Below are 23,320 nucleotides of genomic sequence, written 5' to 3'. Positions count from 1 at the left end.
CCAGGTGGGCTGCAGCGTTCTGGATAAGTTGCAGGAGTTTTATGGCACAAACGGGGAGCCCAGCCAAGAGCAAGTTGCAGTAGTCCAAACGAGAGATGACATGTGCCTGGATTAGCACCTGTGCCGCTTCCTGTGTGTGAGGTAGGGTCGTACTCTACGGATGTTGTAAAGCATGAACAAATCACTACTTTGATGTTTGCAAAGACCGACAGGGTATTGTGCAGGGTCACGCCAAGGTTCTTTGCATTCTGGGAGGGGGACACTGGAGTTGCCAACCGTGATGGAGAGGTCTTTGAGCAGTTAGGCCCGGGAGGAAGAGCAGCCCCGTCTTGTCGAGTTTGAGCTTTAGGTGGTGGGCCAACAACCAAAAAGAGATATCTGCCAGGCACACAGAGATGTGTGTCGCCACTTGGGTGTCAGAAGGGGGGTGGGGAGGAGAACAGTAGTTGAGTGTCATCCGCATAGCAATGATAGGATTGACCATGTGAGGACATGACAGAACCTAGAACAGAGCCCAGGGGACACCAGTAGTGAGAGTAAGTGGTACAGACATAGGCGTAAATCCCAGGGGGGACGGGGGGGACACGACCCCCCCATCTTGGGAAAAATATGATTTGTCCCCCCCAATATATCGCTGTAAACATAACTACGTAATTTCAATAATATTAATAATACGCAATGAAAGCACTTGTGCTGATTATAGACACTTAATACCCCGTTTTTAAGTTTCAAAAGATTGCGTCCTCCCCCCGCCCTTTGCATCACGATGGTTTGATCCACTGCCATTTCTTTAGCTGGCAAGGTAATAGAGGGTTCGTATCTACTGTCCGAAAGGCACATGTACGTAACTGACGTGAGGTTAATCCAGTCAATCCATAGCAGGTCCATAGCAATGTTATTTATTTATTTTTATGTTGGCAGGGTTGACACACTAGCTGAATTTGCAGAGCTAGCGCGCAAACTAAAGCAAACATTAACTATCAAGCTAGCTAGTACCTATTCCATTTATGTGGCGTCGTCAAAGATGGAATCTTTGCTATCGTCAGTTTATTCCAAGATCAGCATGCAGCTGTAGTGCTTCAAAGTCCCTGTGATAAGGTTAGCGATAAACTGAAGTCCAAACTGAACAGAACTACACTCTCTTATACCATTGTCTTAAATATATTTAATGGTCTCGTTGCAAAAGCTAAATTGTCGCTAGTGATTTTTTTTTTTTTTTTTTTTTTAACCTTTATTTAACCAGGTAGCAAAGATTATAGCAAACACCACAGAAACGGAATTGGTGCTCGCTAGCTTTGCAAATGCAGCTATTGTTGGAAGCCAGCCAATATGAAACAAACGATATTCAAATTACGAAAGGTTGCAGCATATGTTGTGTGTGTGTGTGTGTGTGCAGCTAGGCCAGCCAGCCAGAAAAATGTCAGAAAAAAGTAAAAAGACGGACATCAGAGTATTTTTCAGTACACCAAAACGCAAAGTAAGAACTCTAGTAGCCTAATATCTCAAAGACTAGTTGATAAAATATTCATAAGAAAGAAGTGAAATGCTAATGGAAATGTTTCACAATGATGTCATTAGGCAGAGCAGGCAACAGATGGCACACAGACAGCAGAGCTGGGGACAGATATGCAGGGACAGACTGGCAGAGACAGGGAGTCTCAGGTAAGTTGGTTGAGTCTTTGTTTGGCAACATTATGAAAGGTTCTCAATTCTTTTGACTTGTAAAATAGGGACATAATTGGAAAATGCCATGGATACCCCCACTCTCAACTTAAACTGGTGACTAAACTAAGATTTGTTTAAGGCACTGGTATTGCTGTTGTGATTGATTGTGTAGTTTTGGGTACCGGTAGTTAGGAGTACGGCAAACACCTTATTTCTTTTCTAGGAGACAGACTGTGAGTCAGTGAGGGTGGTGAAAGGGAAAGAGCCAGGGAGAGAGACTTCAGAGGACAGTGTCACAGCCACGGCAGGACCAGGTGTCACCCTTGTTGCCAGCAGCACCAGTATAGGGGACAGTGGCACAGCATTGTCCAGTTACCTCAGTGATGGCACAAAACCATATTAGCCACACCCACAATTTATAGAACCGCAAACTCTTGCCAACAGAGTGTTGACGTTTCAAGAGAGATGGTTTCGCAGTTCCACTGGCTACATTATAATCCATCAATAAAAGGAGTGTTGCGTTTTCACTGTAACCAAGGGTTTTCAAGCCAGACATCTTTTGGCCAAAGAGCAGATGCTGCCTTCATTAGTGCAGGATTTAGGAACTGGAGAAAAGCCATTGAAAAACTCACAGCACATCAAAACTGCCAAACCCACCGCCACTTTGTAATTGTAACAGCACACCAGCTAAATCCAATCAGTGTCCAGTTATCCAGCGCGTGGGGTAAACAGCAGGACGATGCAAGGCATTGCTTGATGAAAATTGTTAGTTCGGTGCGGCATGTAGTAAGACAGGGACAAGCCTTTAGAGGCCACACGGATGACAGTGGGAATTTATACCAGCTTTCGAAACTTAGGGCAGAAGAGGATGATCCCATTTTACTGAAGTGGTTAACAGAGCGTACCACAATGTACACAGGCCCCAAAGCACAGAATGAAATTCTGAACATCATGGCCAATACAGTCATTCGAGGCATTGCAGCTGAGATTAGGTCTCTTCCGATTGTACAATTTTCATTCATTGTTGATGGTACTCAAGATGTCTCTGGTGCTGAACAGGAGAATGTCTGTCTGCGTTATGTTGACCATGACCTTGTCCCTCACGAGGAGTTTATTGGGCTATACAGGGTGTCGGAGACAACAGGCGAGGGCATTGCGAAGGTGGCAACTGATGTGTTGTTGAGGCTCAATTTGCCCATGTCTGGCTTACGTGGGCAGAGTTACGATGGTGCCTCAAACATGGCAGGAAAATACACAGGTGCACAGGCAATTGTGAGGAGGCAGCAGCCATTAGCCCCCTATGTCCATTGTGGAGCACACTGTGTAAATCTGATTACACAGGCTGGCTGCTCAGCCTCCCCACTGATCCGGAATTCCCTTTCCTGGGTCCATCAGTTAGGTGTCCTCTATGGCCAGTCAGGAAAGTTTAAGAGCATGTTTGAATCAATTGCCACGTCCAAAGATACAAATCTGACCACCCTGAAACCCCTATGTCCAACAAGGTGGACTGTGCGGAATACTGCTATTAGAGCTGTGCTAGGGCAGTATGAGCGGGTACTAAGCAGCCTAGAGGAGATGGCAAAATCTGCATCCAAGACAGCTTCAACTGCCAGTGGCTTATTCGAGCACTTCAGCAAAGGCAAGACTGTGTTGGGCCTCACACTTGCCTCTGCTGTTCTTGGAGAGCTTGAATGTCTAAACATTTCACTGCAGAAGAAAACTCAGACTGTCTCTGGTATGCAGGCTGCAGTCGAGTGTGTGCGGTCATCTCTTAGGGGCACGAGCCACTGTATGAGAAAGCAACAACATTGATTGACTCTATTGAATCCATTGAGACGCACTCAAGGCGATTTGCTGGCAAAGCAGTGGATCACTATAGGGCAGAATTTTTTAAAGTGTTGGATGGTGTGGAGTTTCAGTTTGGCGACCGTTTTGACCAGGACAGTCTAAACGTTCTGCAAAAGTTGGAAAGAGCGCTTCTCACGAGGGAGTTGGATGAGTCTCTAGATCAGTACCGAGAACTGAACATAGATACTCTTTCAGTGCAGATCCCTCTCTTTCACAACAAATACCCCTCTAGCAGCAGTGGAGAGGCAGCAGAGTTCCTCAGGAGGCTTCCAGTGGAGGTGCGGGGGTTGTTTGACCAAGTTGAGGTGCTGATCAGAATTTTGTTTGTGGTGCCAGTGTCTTCATGTGAGGCTGAGAGGAGTTTCAGTGCACTCCGCAGGTTAAAGACTTGGCTACGGGCTAGCATGGGCCAAGAGAGACTGACAGGCTGGACAGTCTCAAGAGGGAAAATATCTGCCAGCAATTTGTTGGATCCATTGAAACCCACAAACATATGTTTGGTTCTTTTGCTCAGTAGTGTGTATAGCAGTGGTTCTCAACCTTTTTTGGGTACTGGAACCCCTGCATATTTTGAGGCAAGGTTTTGAGCGGTCCTCAGGGACCTCCACTCTATATTATATGTAAACTTACTGAAAACCTTGTGGTACTGACTACATTCATTACACTTTTTTATTTCACGGACCCCTTGCAATTAGTCCATGGACCCCTGTTTGAGAACCCCTGGTGTAATTGATATTTGTTCTTTTGTTTAGTAGTTTTCAGTACACTTACAAATTATTTATTTCATGTTATTTTATTTAAAATTGCGTACTTTGTGCGACATACTTGTCCATAGCTGCTGTTTGAAGAGTTGAGACACTGACTGAAGGATATTTTGTTTGATTTATTTGGGTTTTTCATTGAAGTAAGTTATTTTTCTTTTAGAACTGTACTTATTTTAAGCTTTTTGTTCTTGTAAAGATATTGTAGTAGATTCAGGCCAGTGGCACATATTTAATGACTATATAAATGTATCAGAAAAAGTCAAATTAAAAGGTCAATTCAATACGGAGACCAACTTTGTGATGGTTCTCAATGGAGATTCTTTTAGATGTGATCACACCATGTTCATTGTATTTATGAAAACTACACCCATACAGTGTACAGTACCATTGCCACCTACTGGCCTTTCTTGATATTGCTGGTTGTAAGTACAAATACCTGCATACATACTGGACTGGTAAGGAGCACTGCTATAACTATTATTAGTAGTAGAATTATAATGATTTAAACATTTGAACAAGTTGGGAAAACCCTTCAGTTAACTACTGTACCTATCAATTATCCAGTTGTAGGAATTATGGTTCCTCAATATACATTTAACATTTAACATATTACAACGTAGGCTATGTGTTACAGCACTACTTTTGGTGTCCCCCTCAGGAATTGCTCTTGAGAAAATGTAATGTAATTGTCCCCTCCAAGGTTGATATCAGATTTTCGCCCCTGCCTCCACCACCGTGGGAGGCTCAGAAGCTACGGGAGAGGGAGAGAGAGTGAGGAAAACTCCCTGGGCGTTAGTGAACTCATATTTGAATTATTTTTATGTGAAAGAGCAGGGGGTGATGGGGAGGGTCCTGCTTTTTGCTCCATAAATGAGGCACTGTGCTTTTACCAGTATTTCCAGCATTATCCTGCAAGTGTTGCTGCAGGTAGAAAATCCTAGGAAATATTCTGTAATTGACACAAGCTGTCTTCAAACAATCAATCAACGTCTGGTTGTGATCGTGTGTTCGGGCGGGGTATCACCTGAGCCAGGAAAGGCGTAGCTTTGCGAATCTTGATCGCACAAAACCTATTATTTGGCAAGGGAATACTATTTGTAGATCAGTCGTTCTACACCTTATTTTGCTCAAGCTGATCTTCTCCAACAGACTCGGAAGTTGTAGCTACAAATTGGTCAATTAGGGGCAATTAAAGGGGAGAGTCAATGAAACCAAACATGGAAGTACAGTCTATATAAAAGTACAGTAAATGGAAAGACCAGAATATAGTGTGTAAATATCCTGCTGGGACACTCGCTGCATATGACAATAATATACACTGAGTATACCAAACATTAGGAACACCTTCCTAATACTGAGTCTGGGCATGGACTTTACAAGGTGTCAAGTATTCCACAGGGATGTTGGCCCATGTTGACTCCAATACTTCTCACAGTTGTGTCAAGTTGACTGGATGTCCTTTGGGTGGTGGACCATTCTTGATACACATGGGAAACTGTTGAGCGTGAAAAACACAGCAGCGTTGCAGTTCTTGACACAAACCGGTGCGCCTGGCAGCTAATACCATACCCTGTTCAAAGGCACTTAAATATTTAGTCTTGCCAATTCACCCTCTGAATGGCACATATACACAATTCATGTCTCAAAAAGTAGCCTAAAACATTAGGCTTCTTTACTACAAAATAAATCCAATGCATTCACATCATCATCATCATCATCATCACACGACAGTGTAAAGTGACCTGGTCCAGGAACGTCTCCACAGCTAGGCACCTTGCAGTACTCCCAACGTGTCTCTGGGTCTGTAGTGTAGCACCAGGGCATCCTCTCATTGTCTGGGTTCCTGCAGTAGTTCAGGTCCAGGCCGCTGACAGGAACACAAACAACCACTCATATTGGTTAAGTCAGTCAGTCTGTATCTTCAAGACATTAAAACAGACAAATGCAATGCTCTGCTCTTGTTTGAGTAAAAACAAGTTGCCCAATCTCGTGGGTTGATCTTACTTGGATGGGTAGTTGTCTGGAGTTCTGTTGTGCTTTTGGGGCGTCTGAGCTGCCCAGGCCTGACAGGCTTTCCCAGACGTTGTCACGGCAACAGTTCCCCTGTAGGCAACGCCGTCACCTGTGCTACAGGTGAGCTCCACCACCGTGGGAGGCTTAGAAGCTACGGGAGAGGGAGAGAGATGGGAGAGTGAGGAAAACTCCCTGGGCGTTAGTGAACTCATATTTGAATTATTTTTATGTGAAAGAGCAGGGGGTGATGGGGAGGGTCCTGCTTTTTGCTCCATAAATGAGGCACTGTGCTTTTACCAGTATTTCCAGCATTATCCTGCAAGTGTTGCTGCAGGTAGAAAATCCTAGGAAATATTCTGTAATTGACACAAGCTGTCTTCAAACAATCAATCAACGTCTGGTTGTGATCGTGTGTTCGGGCGGGGTATCACCTGAGCCAGGAAAGGCGTAGCTTTGCAAATCTTGATCGCACAAAACCTATTATTTGGCAAGGGAATACTATTTGTAGATCAGTCGTTCTACACCTTATTTTGCTCAAGCTGATCTTCTCCAACAGACTCGGAAGTTGTAGCTACAAATTGGTCAATTAGGGGCAATTAAAGGGGAGAGTCAATGAAACCAAACATGGAAGTACAGTCTATATAAAAGTACAGTAAATGGAAAGACCAGAATATAGTGTGTAAATATCCTGCTGGGACACTCGCTGCATATGACAATAATATACACTGAGTATACCAAACATTAGGAACACCTTCCTAATACTGAGTCTGGGCATGGACTTTACAAGGTGTCAAGTATTCCACAGGGATGTTGGCCCATGTTGACTCCAATACTTCTCACAGTTGTGTCAAGTTGACTGGATGTCCTTTGGGTGGTGGACCATTCTTGATACACATGGGAAACTGTTGAGCGTGAAAAACACAGCAGCGTTGCAGTTCTTGACACAAACCGGTGCGCCTGGCAGCTAATACCATACCCTGTTCAAAGGCACTTAAATATTTAGTCTTGCCAATTCACCCTCTGAATGGCACATATACACAATTCATGTCTCAAAAAGTAGCCTAAAACATTAGGCTTCTTTACTACAAAATAAATCCAATGCATTCACATCATCATCATCATCATCACACGACAGTGTAAAGTGACCTGGTCCAGGAACGTCTCCACAGCTAGGCACCTTGCAGTACTCCCAACGTGTCTCTGGGTCTGTAGTGTAGCACCAGGGCATCCTCTCATTGTCTGGGTTCCTGCAGTAGTTCAGGTCCAGGCCGCTGACAGGAACACAAACAACCACTCATATTGGTTAAGTCAGTCAGTCTGTATCTTCAAGACATTAAAACACAGACAAATGCAATGCTCTGCTCGTTTGAGTAAAAACAAGTTGCCCAATCTCGTGGGTTGATCTTACTTGGATGGGTAGTTGTCTGGAGTTCTGTTGTGCTTTTGGGGCGTCTGAGCTGCCCAGGCCTGACAGGCTTTCCCAGACGTTGTCACGGCAACAGTTCCCCTGTAGGCAACGCCGTCGCCTGTGCTACAGGTGAGCTCCTCCACCACCGTGGGAGGCTTAGAAGCTACGGGAGAGGGAGAGAGATGGGAGAGTGAGGAAAACTCCCTGGGCGTTAGTGAACTCATATTTGAATTATTTTTATGTGAAAGAGCAGGGGGTGATGGGGAGGGTCCTGCTTTTTGCTCCATAAATGAGGCACTGTGCTTTTACCAGTATTTCCAGCATTATCCTGCAAGTGTTGCTGCAGGTAGAAAATCCTAGGAAATATTCTGTAATTGACACAAGCTGTCTTCAAACAATCAATCAACGTCTGGTTGTGATCGTGTGTTCGGGCGGGGTATCACCTGAGCCAGGAAAGGCGTAGCTTTGCGAATCTTGATCGCACAAAACCTATTATTTGGCAAGGGAATACTATTTGTAGATCAGTCGTTCTACACCTTATTTTGCTCAAGCTGATCTTCTCCAACAGACTCGGAAGTTGTAGCTACAAATTGGTCAATTAGGGGCAATTAAAGGGGAGAGTCAATGAAACCAAACATGGAAGTACAGTCTATATAAAAGTACAGTAAATGGAAAGACCAGAATATAGTGTGTAAATATCCTGCTGGGACACTCGCTGCATATGACAATAATATACACTGAGTATACCAAACATTAGGAACACCTTCCTAATACTGAGTCTGGGCATGGACTTTACAAGGTGTCAAGTATTCCACAGGGATGTTGGCCCATGTTGACTCCAATACTTCTCACAGTTGTGTCAAGTTGACTGGATGTCCTTTGGGTGGTGGACCATTCTTGATACACATGGGAAACTGTTGAGCGTGAAAAACACAGCAGCGTTGCAGTTCTTGACACAAACCGGTGCGCCTGGCAGCTAATACCATACCCTGTTCAAAGGCACTTAAATATTTAGTCTTGCCAATTCACCCTCTGAATGGCACATATACACAATTCATGTCTCAAAAAGTAGCCTAAAACATTAGGCTTCTTTACTACAAAATAAATCCAATGCATTCACATCATCATCATCATCATCATCACACGACAGTGTAAAGTGACCTGGTCCAGGAACGTCTCCACAGCTAGGCACCTTGCAGTACTCCCAACGTGTCTCTGGGTCTGTAGTGTAGCACCAGGGCATCCTCTCATTGTCTGGGTTCCTGCAGTAGTTCAGGTCCAGGCCGCTGACAGGAACACAAACAACCACTCATATTGGTTAAGTCAGTCAGTCTGTATCTTCAAGACATTAAAACAGACAAATGCAATGCTCTGCTCTTGTTTGAGTAAAAACAAGTTGCCCAATCTCGTGGGTTGATCTTACTTGGATGGGTAGTTGTCTGGAGTTCTGTTGTGCTTTTGGGGCGTCTGAGCTGCCCAGGCCTGACAGGCTTTCCCAGACGTTGTCACGGCAACAGTTCCCCTGTAGGCAACGCCGTCACCTGTGCTACAGGTGAGCTCCACCACCGTGGGAGGCTTAGAAGCTACGGGAGAGGGAGAGAGATGGGAGAGTGAGGAAAACTCCCTGGGCGTTAGTGAACTCATATTTGAATTATTTTTATGTGAAAGAGCAGGGGGTGATGGGGAGGGTCCTGCTTTTTGCTCCATAAATGAGGCACTGTGCTTTTACCAGTATTTCCAGCATTATCCTGCAAGTGTTGCTGCAGGTAGAAAATCCTAGGAAATATTCTGTAATTGACACAAGCTGTCTTCAAACAATCAATCAACGTCTGGTTGTGATCGTGTGTTCGGGCGGGGTATCACCTGAGCCAGGAAAGGCGTAGCTTTGCGAATCTTGATCGCACAAAACCTATTATTTGGCAAGGGAATACTATTTGTAGATCAGTCGTTCTACACCTTATTTTGCTCAAGCTGATCTTCTCCAACAGACTCGGAAGTTGTAGCTACAAATTGGTCAATTAGGGGCAATTAAAGGGGAGAGTCAATGAAACCAAACATGGAAGTACAGTCTATATAAAAGTACAGTAAATGGAAAGACCAGAATATAGTGTGTAAATATCCTGCTGGGACACTCGCTGCATATGACAATAATATACACTGAGTATACCAAACATTAGGAACACCTTCCTAATACTGAGTCTGGGCATGGACTTTACAAGGTGTCAAGTATTCCACAGGGATGTTGGCCCATGTTGACTCCAATACTTCTCACAGTTGTGTCAAGTTGACTGGATGTCCTTTGGGTGGTGGACCATTCTTGATACACATGGGAAACTGTTGAGCGTGAAAAACACAGCAGCGTTGCAGTTCTTGACACAAACCGGTGCGCCTGGCAGCTAATACCATACCCTGTTCAAAGGCACTTAAATATTTAGTCTTGCCAATTCACCCTCTGAATGGCACATATACACAATTCATGTCTCAAAAAGTAGCCTAAAACATTAGGCTTCTTTACTACAAACGAAAATGTTTGAAATCAAGAAATAGAAAAGCATCTCCATAATAACGGAGAAATTCACTGACACAAATTCACTGACACAACAGCACTTTAGAAATAAAACACTTCCAAATTACACCTACTGTATTAACAAAGTGATGTTATGATGAGGAAAAGTGACTAAAAAAGCGAGTCAACTATTTGTTTAAAGATATATACACTGAATTGTCTCTATAGCAGAGCCCTTTTTGTTTCTTGGTAGGACTCTTTTGGGTTCCATGTATAACCCTCTGTGGAAAGGGTTCTACATGGAACCTAAAAGGGATCTACCTGGAACCAAAAAAAAGTGGTTCTTCAAAGGGTTCTCCTATGGGGACAGCCAAAGAACCCTTTTAGGTTCTAGATAGCACTTTTGTTTCTAAGAGTGTAATCTGCTTTTGGGATTTTAACTTTTATACCAACATGACATCAGCTATTTGATCATCTTATTGGCAGTGGGGAAATAACAAGATATTAAGGGTACCGCTGCAGTCCTGGACGTTGCAGGTCTCCCACCTGGTCTCAGGGTCTCTGGTGTAGCACCAGGGTCCTTTGCTGTCGCCATCTGGGTTTCTACAGAAGTTGGACTCCAGGTCGGCATTGGGGTGTGTTGAAGGGGTCATGCTGTGGGAATGATTCTGTGAATTTACTTCTGCTGCAAAGAAATCTAACCTCACAAGTTGCTTGTAGTCAATAATATGTAAATAAAATACTTTATAGGAATATGAGAAATATTGTAGGTGTGTGAGCATACTTGGGGTTATGGGGGTATTTTGATGCCCATCTCTGGCATGTCTTCCCTGATTTTGTTTTGGACTTAGTTCCTCTGTAGTCCATACCGATTCCATTCACACACTCCATCAAGTACACTATAAAGACATAGAATAGCATGTCTCAACAGTAGTAGGTGGGTGGCTTGGTTAATAATCTTTGAGATTTTATTAGGCAAGTTCAGCAATGCACTAAACACCCCTCTTGGGTAATCAAAAAGCATCATCAGGCCTTTACTATCTGAGACGTTGTCATATATGGTCAGTATGTATTTGATATACCGTATGTACCTCCCACTGAAACACTGATTGGACTGGGTTGTTTAGATAATCTGCATCACCTCTTCTGTTTGCTTACAGACACAGTCCAAACCTCTTACTGGACTCTCCACAGAGGTCAGCTAAATATTAACCGAAAATAATGTTGACTAATACAATCACATGAAACTCAGTCCTACATTTAGATTCGAAAATGTGTAATCCATTATGCATTAATGATGATAGGAAGCCCTTTCAGGCCTAGCTACTTATCGAGAAAATCTCAAACTTTAGGACTTGCCTTTCTTTTCGTAGAGAGCTGTGCTGGTTCTTCTCAGAACATGCTCTGTTTTGGTGTTTGCTGGTATTGTCAAACATTCTTGATCCTTTTCAATGTATATAAAGGACCTGCCAAGAAACATTCAGAATGAAATCTGACTATGTAACTCATGTGTAAATCATTATCACTGTTCATGTAATGGCCATAAGCCTTAAGTTACCTGCAAGTGAAAGCTGTTTCAGCGTTACACTTGATGGCACATTCTAGGACCGTGCCTACTGAGTACTCCCTCTTCAATATAGACATAATCCGGGCGCCCTCTGTTTTTGCATATTCATCCAGGACACCCGCACTGACTAAATAGACAAACAGATAAGAAATAATGAGTAAGACTGAATTTGCTTACAATAGCTCTGTGATGCAAAGCTAAAACTCAATGGTTTCAGGGCTAAACTGCTGTTAAAGACCACTATAGAATGGAGGTTGCAACATGAAGGTATATTGACAGATTAGCCATTTGTGGAGTGGACATACACCACAGACAAAAAAACAAGTTATTTCAAAACCATTTACAACTAAGAGAAATACATAGACATGTTTGTGTAATGAACAGTGTTTTAACACAACATTGTTCCTATTACTCTTAAATACAGTGCAAAAAGTATTTACTCATTCTTCCACAGTAGCCTACTTATACTACAGCAGTAAATCTAGACCAATAAGGCACGAGAGGTTGTGGTATATGGCCAATATACCACAGCTAAGGGCTGTTCTTATGCACGACGCATTGCGGAGTGCCTGGACACAGCCCTTAGCCGTGGTATATTTGCCATAATCCACAAACCCCAGAGGTGCCTTACTGCTATTATGAACTGGTTACCAACGTAATTAGAGCAGTAAAAATAAATGTTTTGTCATACCCGTGGTATACATCTGATATACCACGGCTGTCAGCCAATCAGCATTCAGGGGTCGAACCACCCAGTTTATGAATAGTAATTAAACTGGTTGTGGTAGAATATGTACACATAGGATATACAGTATAAATGATGAGGGTGGCAGGTAGCCTAGCGTTTAAGAGGGTTGGACCAGTAACTGAAAAGTTGCTGGTTCGAATCCCTGAGCCGACGAGGTGAAAACTGTCGATGTGCACTTGAGCAAGGCACTTAACCTTAATTGCTCATGTAAGTCGCTCCGTATAGCCAATCAGTATTCAGGACTCGAACCCCCCAGTTTATAAAGGCTAATAATGAGTTACAATACACTGTACAGTAGGCCGATCTGCGAGATTAATTACATAGTAAGAAGAAGAATACAGTTTTAAGGTTTGACAGAAGATAATCTTACAAAATTATTAGATTAAAGAACTAAGCACACCTGAAGTAAATTCATAAGCACAGGAACTTAGCAAAAAACTTCAGTGTACAGATAGAACTCATTTGTGAATAAATGTTCAATTTGCAAGTATAAACACTGTGTGGGAGTCCTTCAATTCACTTCAATTTAAAATGTGTAAAATGATGCCAGCTGTATCTTACCTGCAGAGAAAAGGACGCCTAGCAACACTGCTTTGTACAGGTCCATGATGCGGCACTGTCAAGCAGTGCATACAAACTCACCAGTGGGATACGTTTTGTGTCGTTTTGTGTCGTGAGACAAATAGATAGATTTCACTCATCAGTCAATCATTGGCCTAACAAGCACATGGAGCAGAGGTCAGGCTCTGTTTGTCAATTGGCTTTTATTCCATTCACATCATAGGCGGAAATCCCAGGGGGGACGGGGGGGGACACGACCCCCCATCTTGGGAAAAATATGATTTGTCCCCCCCAATATATCGCTGTAAACATAACTACGTAATTTCAATAATATTAATAATACGCAATGAAAGCACTTGTGCTGATTATAGACACTTAATACCCCGTTTTTAAGTTTCAAAAGATTGCGTCCTCCCCCCGCCCTTTGCATCACGATGGTTTGATCCACTGCCATTTCTTTAGCTGGCAAGGTAATAGAGGGTTCGTATCTACTGTCCGAAAGGCACATGTACGTAACTGACGTGAGGTTAATCCAGTCAATCCATAGCAGGTCCATAGCAATGTTATTTATTTATTTTTATGTTGGCAGGGTTGACACACTAGCTGAATTTGCAGAGCTAGCGCGCAAACTAAAGCAAACATTAACTATCAAGCTAGCTAGTACCTATTCCATTTATGTGGCGTCGTCAAAGATGGAATCTTTGCTATCGTCAGTTTATTCCAAGATCAGCATGCAGCTGTAGTGCTTCAAAGTCCCTGTGATAAGGTTAGCGATAAACTGAAGTCCAAACTGAACAGAACTACACTCTCTTATACCATTGTCTTAAATATATTTAATGGTCTCGTTGCAAAAGCTAAATTGTCGCTAGTGAATTTTTTTTTTTTTTTCTTTTACCTTTATTTAACCAGGTAGCAACGATTATAGCAAACACCACAGAAACGGAATTGGTGCTCGCTAGCTTTGCAAATGCAGCTATTGTTGGAAGCCAGCCAATATGAAACAAACGATATTCAAATTACGAAAGGTTGCAGCATATGTTGTGTGTGTGTGTGTGTGCAGCTAGGCCAGCCAGCCAGAAAAATGTCAGAAAAAAGTAAAAAGACGGACATCAGAGTATTTTTCAGTACACCAAAACGCAAAGTAAGAACTCTAGTAGCCTAATATCTCAAAGACTAGTTGATAAAATATTCATAAGAAAGAAGTGAAATGCTAATGGAAATGTTTCACAATGATGTCATTAGGCAGAGCAGGCAACAGATGGCACACAGACAGCAGAGCTGGGGACAGATATGCAGGGACAGACTGGCAGAGACAGGGAGTCTCAGGTAAGTTGGTTGAGTCTTTGTTTGGCAACATTATGAAAGGTTCTCAATTCTTTTGACTTGTAAAATAGGGACATAATTGGAAAATGCCATGGATACCCCCACTCTCAACTTAAACTGGTGACTAAACTAAGATTTGTTTAAGGCACTGGTATTGCTGTTGTGATTGATTGTGTAGTTTTGGGTACCGGTAGTTAGGAGTACGGCAAACACCTTATTTCTTTTCTAGGAGACAGACTGTGAGTCAGTGAGGGTGGTGAAAGGGAAAGAGCCAGGGAGAGAGACTTCAGAGGACAGTGTCACAGCCACGGCAGGACCAGGTGTCACCCTTGTTGCCAGCAGCACCAGTATAGGGGACAGTGGCACAGCATTGTCCAGTTACCTCAGTGATGGCACAAAACCATATTAGCCACACCCACAATTTATAGAACCGCAAACTCTTGCCAACAGAGTGTTGACGTTTCAAGAGAGATGGTTTCGCAGTTCCACTGGCTACATTATAATCCATCAATAAAAGGAGTGTTGCGTTTTCACTGTAACCAAGGGTTTTCAAGCCAGACATCTTTTGGCCAAAGAGCAGATGCTGCCTTCATTAGTGCAGGATTTAGGAACTGGAGAAAAGCCATTGAAAAACTCACAGCACATCAAAACTGCCAAACCCACCGCCACTTTGTAATTGTAACAGCACACCAGCTAAATCCAATCAGTGTCCAGTTATCCAGCGCGTGGGGTAAACAGCAGGACGATGCAAGGCATTGCTTGATGAAAATTGTTAGTTCGGTGCGGCATGTAGTAAGACAGGGACAAGCCTTTAGAGGCCACACGGATGACAGTGGGAATTTATACCAGCTTTCGAAACTTAGGGCAGAAGAGGATGATCCCATTTTACTGAAGTGGTTAACAGAGCGTACCACAATGTACACAGGCCCCAAAGCACAGAATGAAATTCTGAACATCATGGCCAATACAGTCATTCGAGGCATTGCAGCTGAGATTAGGTCTCTTCCGATTGTACAATTTTCATTCATTGTTGATGGTACTCAAGATGTCTCTGGTGCTGAACAGGAGAATGTCTGTCTGCGTTATGTTGACCATGACCTTGTCCCTCACGAGGAGTTTATTGGGCTATACAGGGTGTCGGAGACAACAGGCGAGGGCATTGCGAAGGTGGCAACTGATGTGTTGTTGAGGCTCAATTTGCCCATGTCTGGCTTACGTGGGCAGAGTTACGATGGTGCCTCAAACATGGCAGGAAAATACACAGGTGCACAGGCAATTGTGAGGAGGCAGCAGCCATTAGCCCCCTATGTCCATTGTGGAGCACACTGTGTAAATCTGATTACACAGGCTGGCTGCTCAGCCTCCCCACTGATCCGGAATTCCCTTTCCTGGGTCCATCAGTTAGGTGTCCTCTATGGCCAGTCAGGAAAGTTTAAGAGCATGTTTGAATCAATTGCCACGTCCAAAGATACAAATCTGACCACCCTGAAACCCCTATGTCCAACAAGGTGGACTGTGCGGAATACTGCTATTAGAGCTGTGCTAGGGCAGTATGAGCGGGTACTAAGCAGCCTAGAGGAGATGGCAAAATCTGCATCCAAGACAGCTTCAACTGCCAGTGGCTTATTCGAGCACTTCAGCAAAGGCAAGACTGTGTTGGGCCTCACACTTGCCTCTGCTGTTCTTGGAGAGCTTGAATGTCTAAACATTTCACTGCAGAAGAAAACTCAGACTGTCTCTGGTATGCAGGCTGCAGTCGAGTGTGTGCGGTCATCTCTTAGGGGTACGAGCCACTGTATGAGAAAGCAACAACATTGATTGACTCTATTGAATCCATTGAGACGCACTCAAGGCGATTTGCTGGCAAAGCAGTGGATCACTATAGGGCAGAATTTTTTAAAGTGTTGGATGGTGTGGAGTTTCAGTTTGGCGACCGTTTTGACCAGGACAGTCTAAACGTTCTGCAAAAGTTGGAAAGAGCGCTTCTCACGAGGGAGTTGGATGAGTCTCTAGATCAGTACCGAGAACTGAACATAGATACTCTTTCAGTGCAGATCCCTCTCTTTCACAACAAATACCCCTCTAGCAGCAGTGGAGAGGCAGCAGAGTTCCTCAGGAGGCTTCCAGTGGAGGTGCGGGGGTTGTTTGACCAAGTTGAGGTGCTGATCAGAATTTTGTTTGTGGTGCCAGTGTCTTCATGTGAGGCTGAGAGGAGTTTCAGTGCACTCCGCAGGTTAAAGACTTGGCTACGGGCTAGCATGGGCCAAGAGAGACTGACAGGCTGGACAGTCTCAAGAGGGAAAATATCTGCCAGCAATTTGTTGGATCCATTGAAACCCACAAACATATGTTTGGTTCTTTTGCTCAGTAGTGTGTATAGCAGTGGTTCTCAACCTTTTTTGGGTACTGGAACCCCTGCATATTTTGAGGCAAGGTTTTGAGCGGTCCTCAGGGACCTCCACTCTATATTATATGTAAACTTACTGAAAACCTTGTGGTACTGACTACATTCATTACACTTTTTTATTTCACGGACCCCTTGCAATTAGTCCATGGACCCCTGTTTGAGAACCCCTGGTGTAATTGATATTTGTTCTTTTGTTTAGTAGTTTTCAGTACACTTACAAATTATTTATTTCATGTTATTTTATTTAAAATTGCGTACTTTGTGCGACATACTTGTCCATAGCTGCTGTTTGAAGAGTTGAGACACTGACTGAAGGATATTTTGTTTGATTTATTTGGGTTTTTCATTGAAGTAAGTTATTTTTCTTTTAGAACTGTACTTATTTTAAGCTTTTTGTTCTTGTAAAGATATTGTAGTAGATTCAGGCCAGTGGCACATATTTAATGACTATATAAATGTATCAGAAAAAGTCAAATTAAAAGGTCAATTCAATACGGAGACCAACTTTGTGATGGTTCTCAATGGAGATTCTTTTAGATGTGATCACACCATGTTCATTGTATTTATGAAAACTACACCCATACAGTGTACAGTACCATTGCCACCTACTGGCCTTTCTTGATATTGCTGGTTGTAAGTACAAATACCTGCATACATACTGGACTGGTAAGGAGCACTGCTATAACTATTATTAGTAGTAGAATTATAATGATTTAAACATTTGAACAAGTTGGGAAAACCCTTCAGTTAACTACTGTACCTATCAATTATCCAGTTGTAGGAATTATGGTTCCTCAATATACATTTAACATTTAACATATTACAACGTAGGCTATGTGTTACAGCACTACTTTTAGTGTCCCCCTCAGGAATTGCTCTTGAGAAAATGTAATGTAATTGTCCCCTCCAAGGTTGATATCAGATTTGCGCCCCTGCCTCCACCACCGTGGGAGGCTCAGAAGCTACGGGAGAGGGAGAGAGAGTGAGGAAAACTCCCTGGGCGTTAGTGAACTCATATTTGAATTATTTTTATGTGAAAGAGCAGGGGGTGATGGGGAGGGTCCTGCTTTTTGCTCCATAAATGAGGCACTGTGCTTTTACCAGTATTTCCAGCATTATCCTGCAAGTGTTGCTGCAGGTAGAAAATCCTAGGAAATATTCTGTAATTGACACAAGCTGTCTTCAAACAATCAATCAACGTCTGGTTGTGATCGTGTGTTCGGGCGGGGTATCACCTGAGCCAGGAAAGGCGTAGCTTTGCGAATCTTGATCGCACAAAACCTATTATTTGGCAAGGGAATACTATTTGTAGATCAGTCGTTCTACACCTTATTTTGCTCAAGCTGATCTTCTCCAACAGACTCGGAAGTTGTAGCTACAAATTGGTCAATTAGGGGCAATTAAAGGGGAGAGTCAATGAAACCAAACATGGAAGTACAGTCTATATAAAAGTACAGTAAATGGAAAGACCAGAATATAGTGTGTAAATATCCTGCTGGGACACTCGCTGCATATGACAATAATATACACTGAGTATACCAAACATTAGGAACACCTTCCTAATACTGAGTCTGGGCATGGACTTTACAAGGTGTCAAGTATTCCACAGGGATGTTGGCCCATGTTGACTCCAATACTTCTCACAGTTGTGTCAAGTTGACTGGATGTCCTTTGGGTGGTGGACCATTCTTGATACACATGGGAAACTGTTGAGCGTGAAAAACACAGCAGCGTTGCAGTTCTTGACACAAACCGGTGCGCCTGGCAGCTAATACCATACCCTGTTCAAAGGCACTTAAATATTTAGTCTTGCCAATTCACCCTCTGAATGGCACATATACACAATTCATGTCTCAAAAAGTAGCCTAAAACATTAGGCTTCTTTACTACAAAATAAATCCAATGCATTCACATCATCATCATCATCATCATCACACGACAGTGTAAAGTGACCTGGTCCAGGAACGTCTCCACAGCTAGGCACCTTGCAGTACTCCCAACGTGTCTCTGGGTCTGTAGTGTAGCACCAGGGCATCCTCTCATTGTCTGGGTTCCTGCAGTAGTTCAGGTCCAGGCCGCTGACAGGAACACAAACAACCACTCATATTGGTTAAGTCAGTCAGTCTGTATCTTCAAGACATTAAAACAGACAAATGCAATGCTCTGCTCTTGTTTGAGTAAAAACAAGTTGCCCAATCTCGTGGGTTGATCTTACTTGGATGGGTAGTTGTCTGGAGTTCTGTTGTGCTTTTGGGGCGTCTGAGCTGCCCAGGCCTGACAGGCTTTCCCAGACGTTGTCACGGCAACAGTTCCCCTGTAGGCAACGCCGTCACCTGTGCTACAGGTGAGCTCCACCACCGTGGGAGGCTTAGAAGCTACGGGAGAGGGAGAGAGATGGGAGAGTGAGGAAAACTCCCTGGGCGTTAGTGAACTCATATTTGAATTATTTTTATGTGAAAGAGCAGGGGGTGATGGGGAGGGTCCTGCTTTTTGCTCCATAAATGAGGCACTGTGCTTTTACCAGTATTTCCAGCATTATCCTGCAAGTGTTGCTGCAGGTAGAAAATCCTAGGAAATATTCTGTAATTGACACAAGCTGTCTTCAAACAATCAATCAACGTCTGGTTGTGATCGTGTGTTCGGGCGGGGTATCACCTGAGCCAGGAAAGGCGTAGCTTTGCGAATCTTGATCGCACAAAACCTATTATTTGGCAAGGGAATACTATTTGTAGATCAGTCGTTCTACACCTTATTTTGCTCAAGCTGATCTTCTCCAACAGACTCGGAAGTTGTAGCTACAAATTGGTCAATTAGGGGCAATTAAAGGGGAGAGTCAATGAAACCAAACATGGAAGTACAGTCTATATAAAAGTACAGTAAATGGAAAGACCAGAATATAGTGTGTAAATATCCTGCTGGGACACTCGCTGCATATGACAATAATATACACTGAGTATACCAAACATTAGGAACACCTTCCTAATACTGAGTCTGGGCATGGACTTTACAAGGTGTCAAGTATTCCACAGGGATGTTGGCCCATGTTGACTCCAATACTTCTCACAGTTGTGTCAAGTTGACTGGATGTCCTTTGGGTGGTGGACCATTCTTGATACACATGGGAAACTGTTGAGCGTGAAAAACACAGCAGCGTTGCAGTTCTTGACACAAACCGGTGCGCCTGGCAGCTAATACCATACCCTGTTCAAAGGCACTTAAATATTTAGTCTTGCCAATTCACCCTCTGAATGGCACATATACACAATTCATGTCTCAAAAAGTAGCCTAAAACATTAGGCTTCTTTACTACAAACGAAAATGTTTGAAATCAAGAAATAGAAAAGCATCTCCATAATAACGGAGAAATTCACTGACACAAATTCACTGACACAACAGCACTTTAGAAATAAAACACTTCCAAATTACACCTACTGTATTAACAAAGTGATGTTATGATGAGGAAAAGTGACTAAAAAAGCGAGTCAACTATTTGTTTAAAGATATATACACTGAATTGTCTCTATAGCAGAGCCCTTTTTGTTTCTTGGTAGGACTCTTTTGGGTTCCATGTATAACCCTCTGTGGAAAGGGTTCTACATGGAACCTAAAAGGGATCTACCTGGAACCAAAAAAAAGTGGTTCTTCAAAGGGTTCTCCTATGGGGACAGCCAAAGAACCCTTTTAGGTTCTAGATAGCACTTTTGTTTCTAAGAGTGTAATCTGCTTTTGGGATTTTAACTTTTATACCAACATGACATCAGCTATTTGATCATCTTATTGGCAGTGGGGAAATAACAAGATATTAAGGGTACCGCTGCAGTCCTGGACGTTGCAGGTCTCCCACCTGGTCTCAGGGTCTCTGGTGTAGCACCAGGGTCCTTTGCTGTCGCCATCTGGGTTTCTACAGAAGTTGGACTCCAGGTCGGCATTGGGGTGTGTTGAAGGGGTCATGCTGTGGGAATGATTCTGTGAATTTACTTCTGCTGCAAAGAAATCTAACCTCACAAGTTGCTTGTAGTCAATAATATGTAAATAAAATACTTTATAGGAATATGAGAAATATTGTAGGTGTGTGAGCATACTTGGGGTTATGGGGGTATTTTGATGCCCATCTCTGGCATGTCTTCCCTGATTTTGTTTTGGACTTAGTTCCTCTGTAGTCCATACCGATTCCATTCACACACTCCATCAAGTACACTATAAAGACATAGAATAGCATGTCTCAACAGTAGTAGGTGGGTGGCTTGGTTAATAATCTTTGAGATTTTATTAGGCAAGTTCAGCAATGCACTAAACACCCCTCTTGGGTAATCAAAAAGCATCATCAGGCCTTTACTATCTGAGACGTTGTCATATATGGTCAGTATGTATTTGATATACCGTATGTACCTCCCACTGAAACACTGATTGGACTGGGTTGTTTAGATAATCTGCATCACCTCTTCTGTTTGCTTACAGACACAGTCCAAACCTCTTACTGGACTCTCCACAGAGGTCAGCTAAATATTAACCGAAAATAATGTTGACTAATACAATCACATGAAACTCAGTCCTACATTTAGATTCGAAAATGTGTAATCCATTATGCATTAATGATGATAGGAAGCCCTTTCAGGCCTAGCTACTTATCGAGAAAATCTCAAACTTTAGGACTTGCCTTTCTTTTCGTAGAGAGCTGTGCTGGTTCTTCTCAGAACATGCTCTGTTTTGGTGTTTGCTGGTATTGTCAAACATTCTTGATCCTTTTCAATGTATATAAAGGACCTGCCAAGAAACATTCAGAATGAAATCTGACTATGTAACTCATGTGTAAATCATTATCACTGTTCATGTAATGGCCATAAGCCTTAAGTTACCTGCAAGTGAAAGCTGTTTCAGCGTTACACTTGATGGCACATTCTAGGACCGTGCCTACTGAGTACTCCCTCTTCAATATAGACATAATCCGGGCGCCCTCTGTTTTTGCATATTCATCCAGGACACCCGCACTGACTAAATAGACAAACAGATAAGAAATAATGAGTAAGACTGAATTTGCTTACAATAGCTCTGTGATGCAAAGCTAAAACTCAATGGTTTCAGGGCTAAACTGCTGTTAAAGACCACTATAGAATGGAGGTTGCAACATGAAGGTATATTGACAGATTAGCCATTTGTGGAGTGGACATACACCACAGACAAAAAAACAAGTTATTTCAAAACCATTTACAACTAAGAGAAATACATAGACATGTTTGTGTAATGAACAGTGTTTTAACACAACATTGTTCCTATTACTCTTAAATACAGTGCAAAAAGTATTTACTCATTCTTCCACAGTAGCCTACTTATACTACAGCAGTAAATCTAGACCAATAAGGCACGAGAGGTTGTGGTATATGGCCAATATACCACAGCTAAGGGCTGTTCTTATGCACGACGCATTGCGGAGTGCCTGGACACAGCCCTTAGCCGTGGTATATTTGCCATAATCCACAAACCCCAGAGGTGCCTTACTGCTATTATGAACTGGTTACCAACGTAATTAGAGCAGTAAAAATAAATGTTTTGTCATACCCGTGGTATACATCTGATATACCACGGCTGTCAGCCAATCAGCATTCAGGGGTCGAACCACCCAGTTTATGAATAGTAATTAAACTGGTTGTGGTAGAATATGTACACATAGGATATACAGTATAAATGATGAGGGTGGCAGGTAGCCTAGCGTTTAAGAGGGTTGGACCAGTAACTGAAAAGTTGCTGGTTCGAATCCCTGAGCCGACGAGGTGAAAACTGTCGATGTGCACTTGAGCAAGGCACTTAACCTTAATTGCTCATGTAAGTCGCTCCGTATAGCCAATCAGTATTCAGGACTCGAACCCCCCAGTTTATAAAGGCTAATAATGAGTTACAATACACTGTACAGTAGGCCGATCTGCGAGATTAATTACATAGTAAGAAGAAGAATACAGTTTTAAGGTTTGACAGAAGATAATCTTACAAAATTATTAGATTAAAGAACTAAGCACACCTGAAGTAAATTCATAAGCACAGGAACTTAGCAAAAAACTTCAGTGTACAGATAGAACTCATTTGTGAATAAATGTTCAATTTGCAAGTATAAACACTGTGTGGGAGTCCTTCAATTCACTTCAATTTAAAATGTGTAAAATGATGCCAGCTGTATCTTACCTGCAGAGAAAAGGACGCCTAGCAACACTGCTTTGTACAGGTCCATGATGCGGCACTGTCAAGCAGTGCATACAAACTCACCAGTGGGATACGTTTTGTGTCGTTTTGTGTCGTGAGACAAATAGATAGATTTCACTCATCAGTCAATCATTGGCCTAACAAGCACATGGAGCAGAGGTCAGGCTCTGTTTGTCAATTGGCTTTTATTCCATTCACATCATAGGCGGAAATCCCAGGGGGGACGGGGGGGGACACGACCCCCCATCTTGGGAAAAATATGATTTGTCCCCCCCAATATATCGCTGTAAACATAACTACGTAATTTCAATAATATTA

The 23,320-nt window shown here is 42.8% G+C and overlaps 1 protein-coding gene across 5 annotated transcripts; it reads right to left on the bottom strand.

The window, feature by feature from the left end:
• LOC120045106 (plasminogen-like) lies at positions 1-23,112 on the bottom strand. Of its 5 annotated transcripts, none has more exons than XM_038989986.1 (18): positions 22,985-23,110; positions 21,667-21,802; positions 21,468-21,574; positions 20,893-21,007; positions 20,623-20,762; positions 19,026-19,185; positions 18,764-18,888; positions 11,763-11,898; positions 11,564-11,670; positions 10,989-11,103; positions 10,719-10,858; positions 9,122-9,281; positions 8,860-8,984; positions 7,699-7,861; positions 7,437-7,561; positions 6,282-6,441; positions 6,020-6,144; positions 15-502 (listed from the first exon to the last, which is right to left on the bottom strand). In XM_038989986.1, the coding sequence occupies exons 1-18, from the start codon at positions 23,028-23,030 to the stop codon at positions 417-419; spliced, it is 2,271 nt and encodes a 756-aa protein (XP_038845914.1). In that variant the 5' UTR covers positions 23,031-23,110; the 3' UTR covers positions 15-416. The 5 variants fall into 5 exon arrangements, with proteins under 5 accessions (XP_038845917.1, XP_038845916.1, XP_038845914.1 ...); XM_038989987.1 differs by lacking the exon at positions 15-502 and adding an exon at positions 4,970-5,028; XM_038989989.1 differs by lacking the exons at positions 8,860-8,984; positions 9,122-9,281 and having other exon boundaries at positions 1-502; positions 22,985-23,112.
• Between the last annotated feature and the right edge of the window lie 208 nt (positions 23,113-23,320).

Source organism: Salvelinus namaycush, chromosome 3 (assembly GCF_016432855.1).
Source record: "Salvelinus namaycush isolate Seneca chromosome 3, SaNama_1.0, whole genome shotgun sequence".
NCBI lineage: Eukaryota > Metazoa > Chordata > Actinopteri > Salmoniformes > Salmonidae > Salvelinus > Salvelinus namaycush.
This window is presented reverse-complemented; position numbering and strand designations above follow the sequence as displayed.

Excerpts from the sequence above, each read along its gene's own strand:
- LOC120045106 (XM_038989986.1), bottom strand. The coding sequence starts at position 23,030 with ATGGACCTGTACAAAGCAGTGTTGCTAGGCGTCCTTTTCTCTGCAG. Across the intron at positions 21,803-22,984 it reads AGGCGTCCTTTTCTCTGCAG|TCAGTGCGGGTGTCCTGGAT; the intron begins GTAAGATACAGC and ends TTGTCTATTTAG. Across the intron at positions 11,104-11,563 it reads AGCTCTCTACGAAAAGAAAG|TGTACTTGATGGAGTGTGTG; the intron begins GCAAGTCCTAAA and ends ATGTCTTTATAG.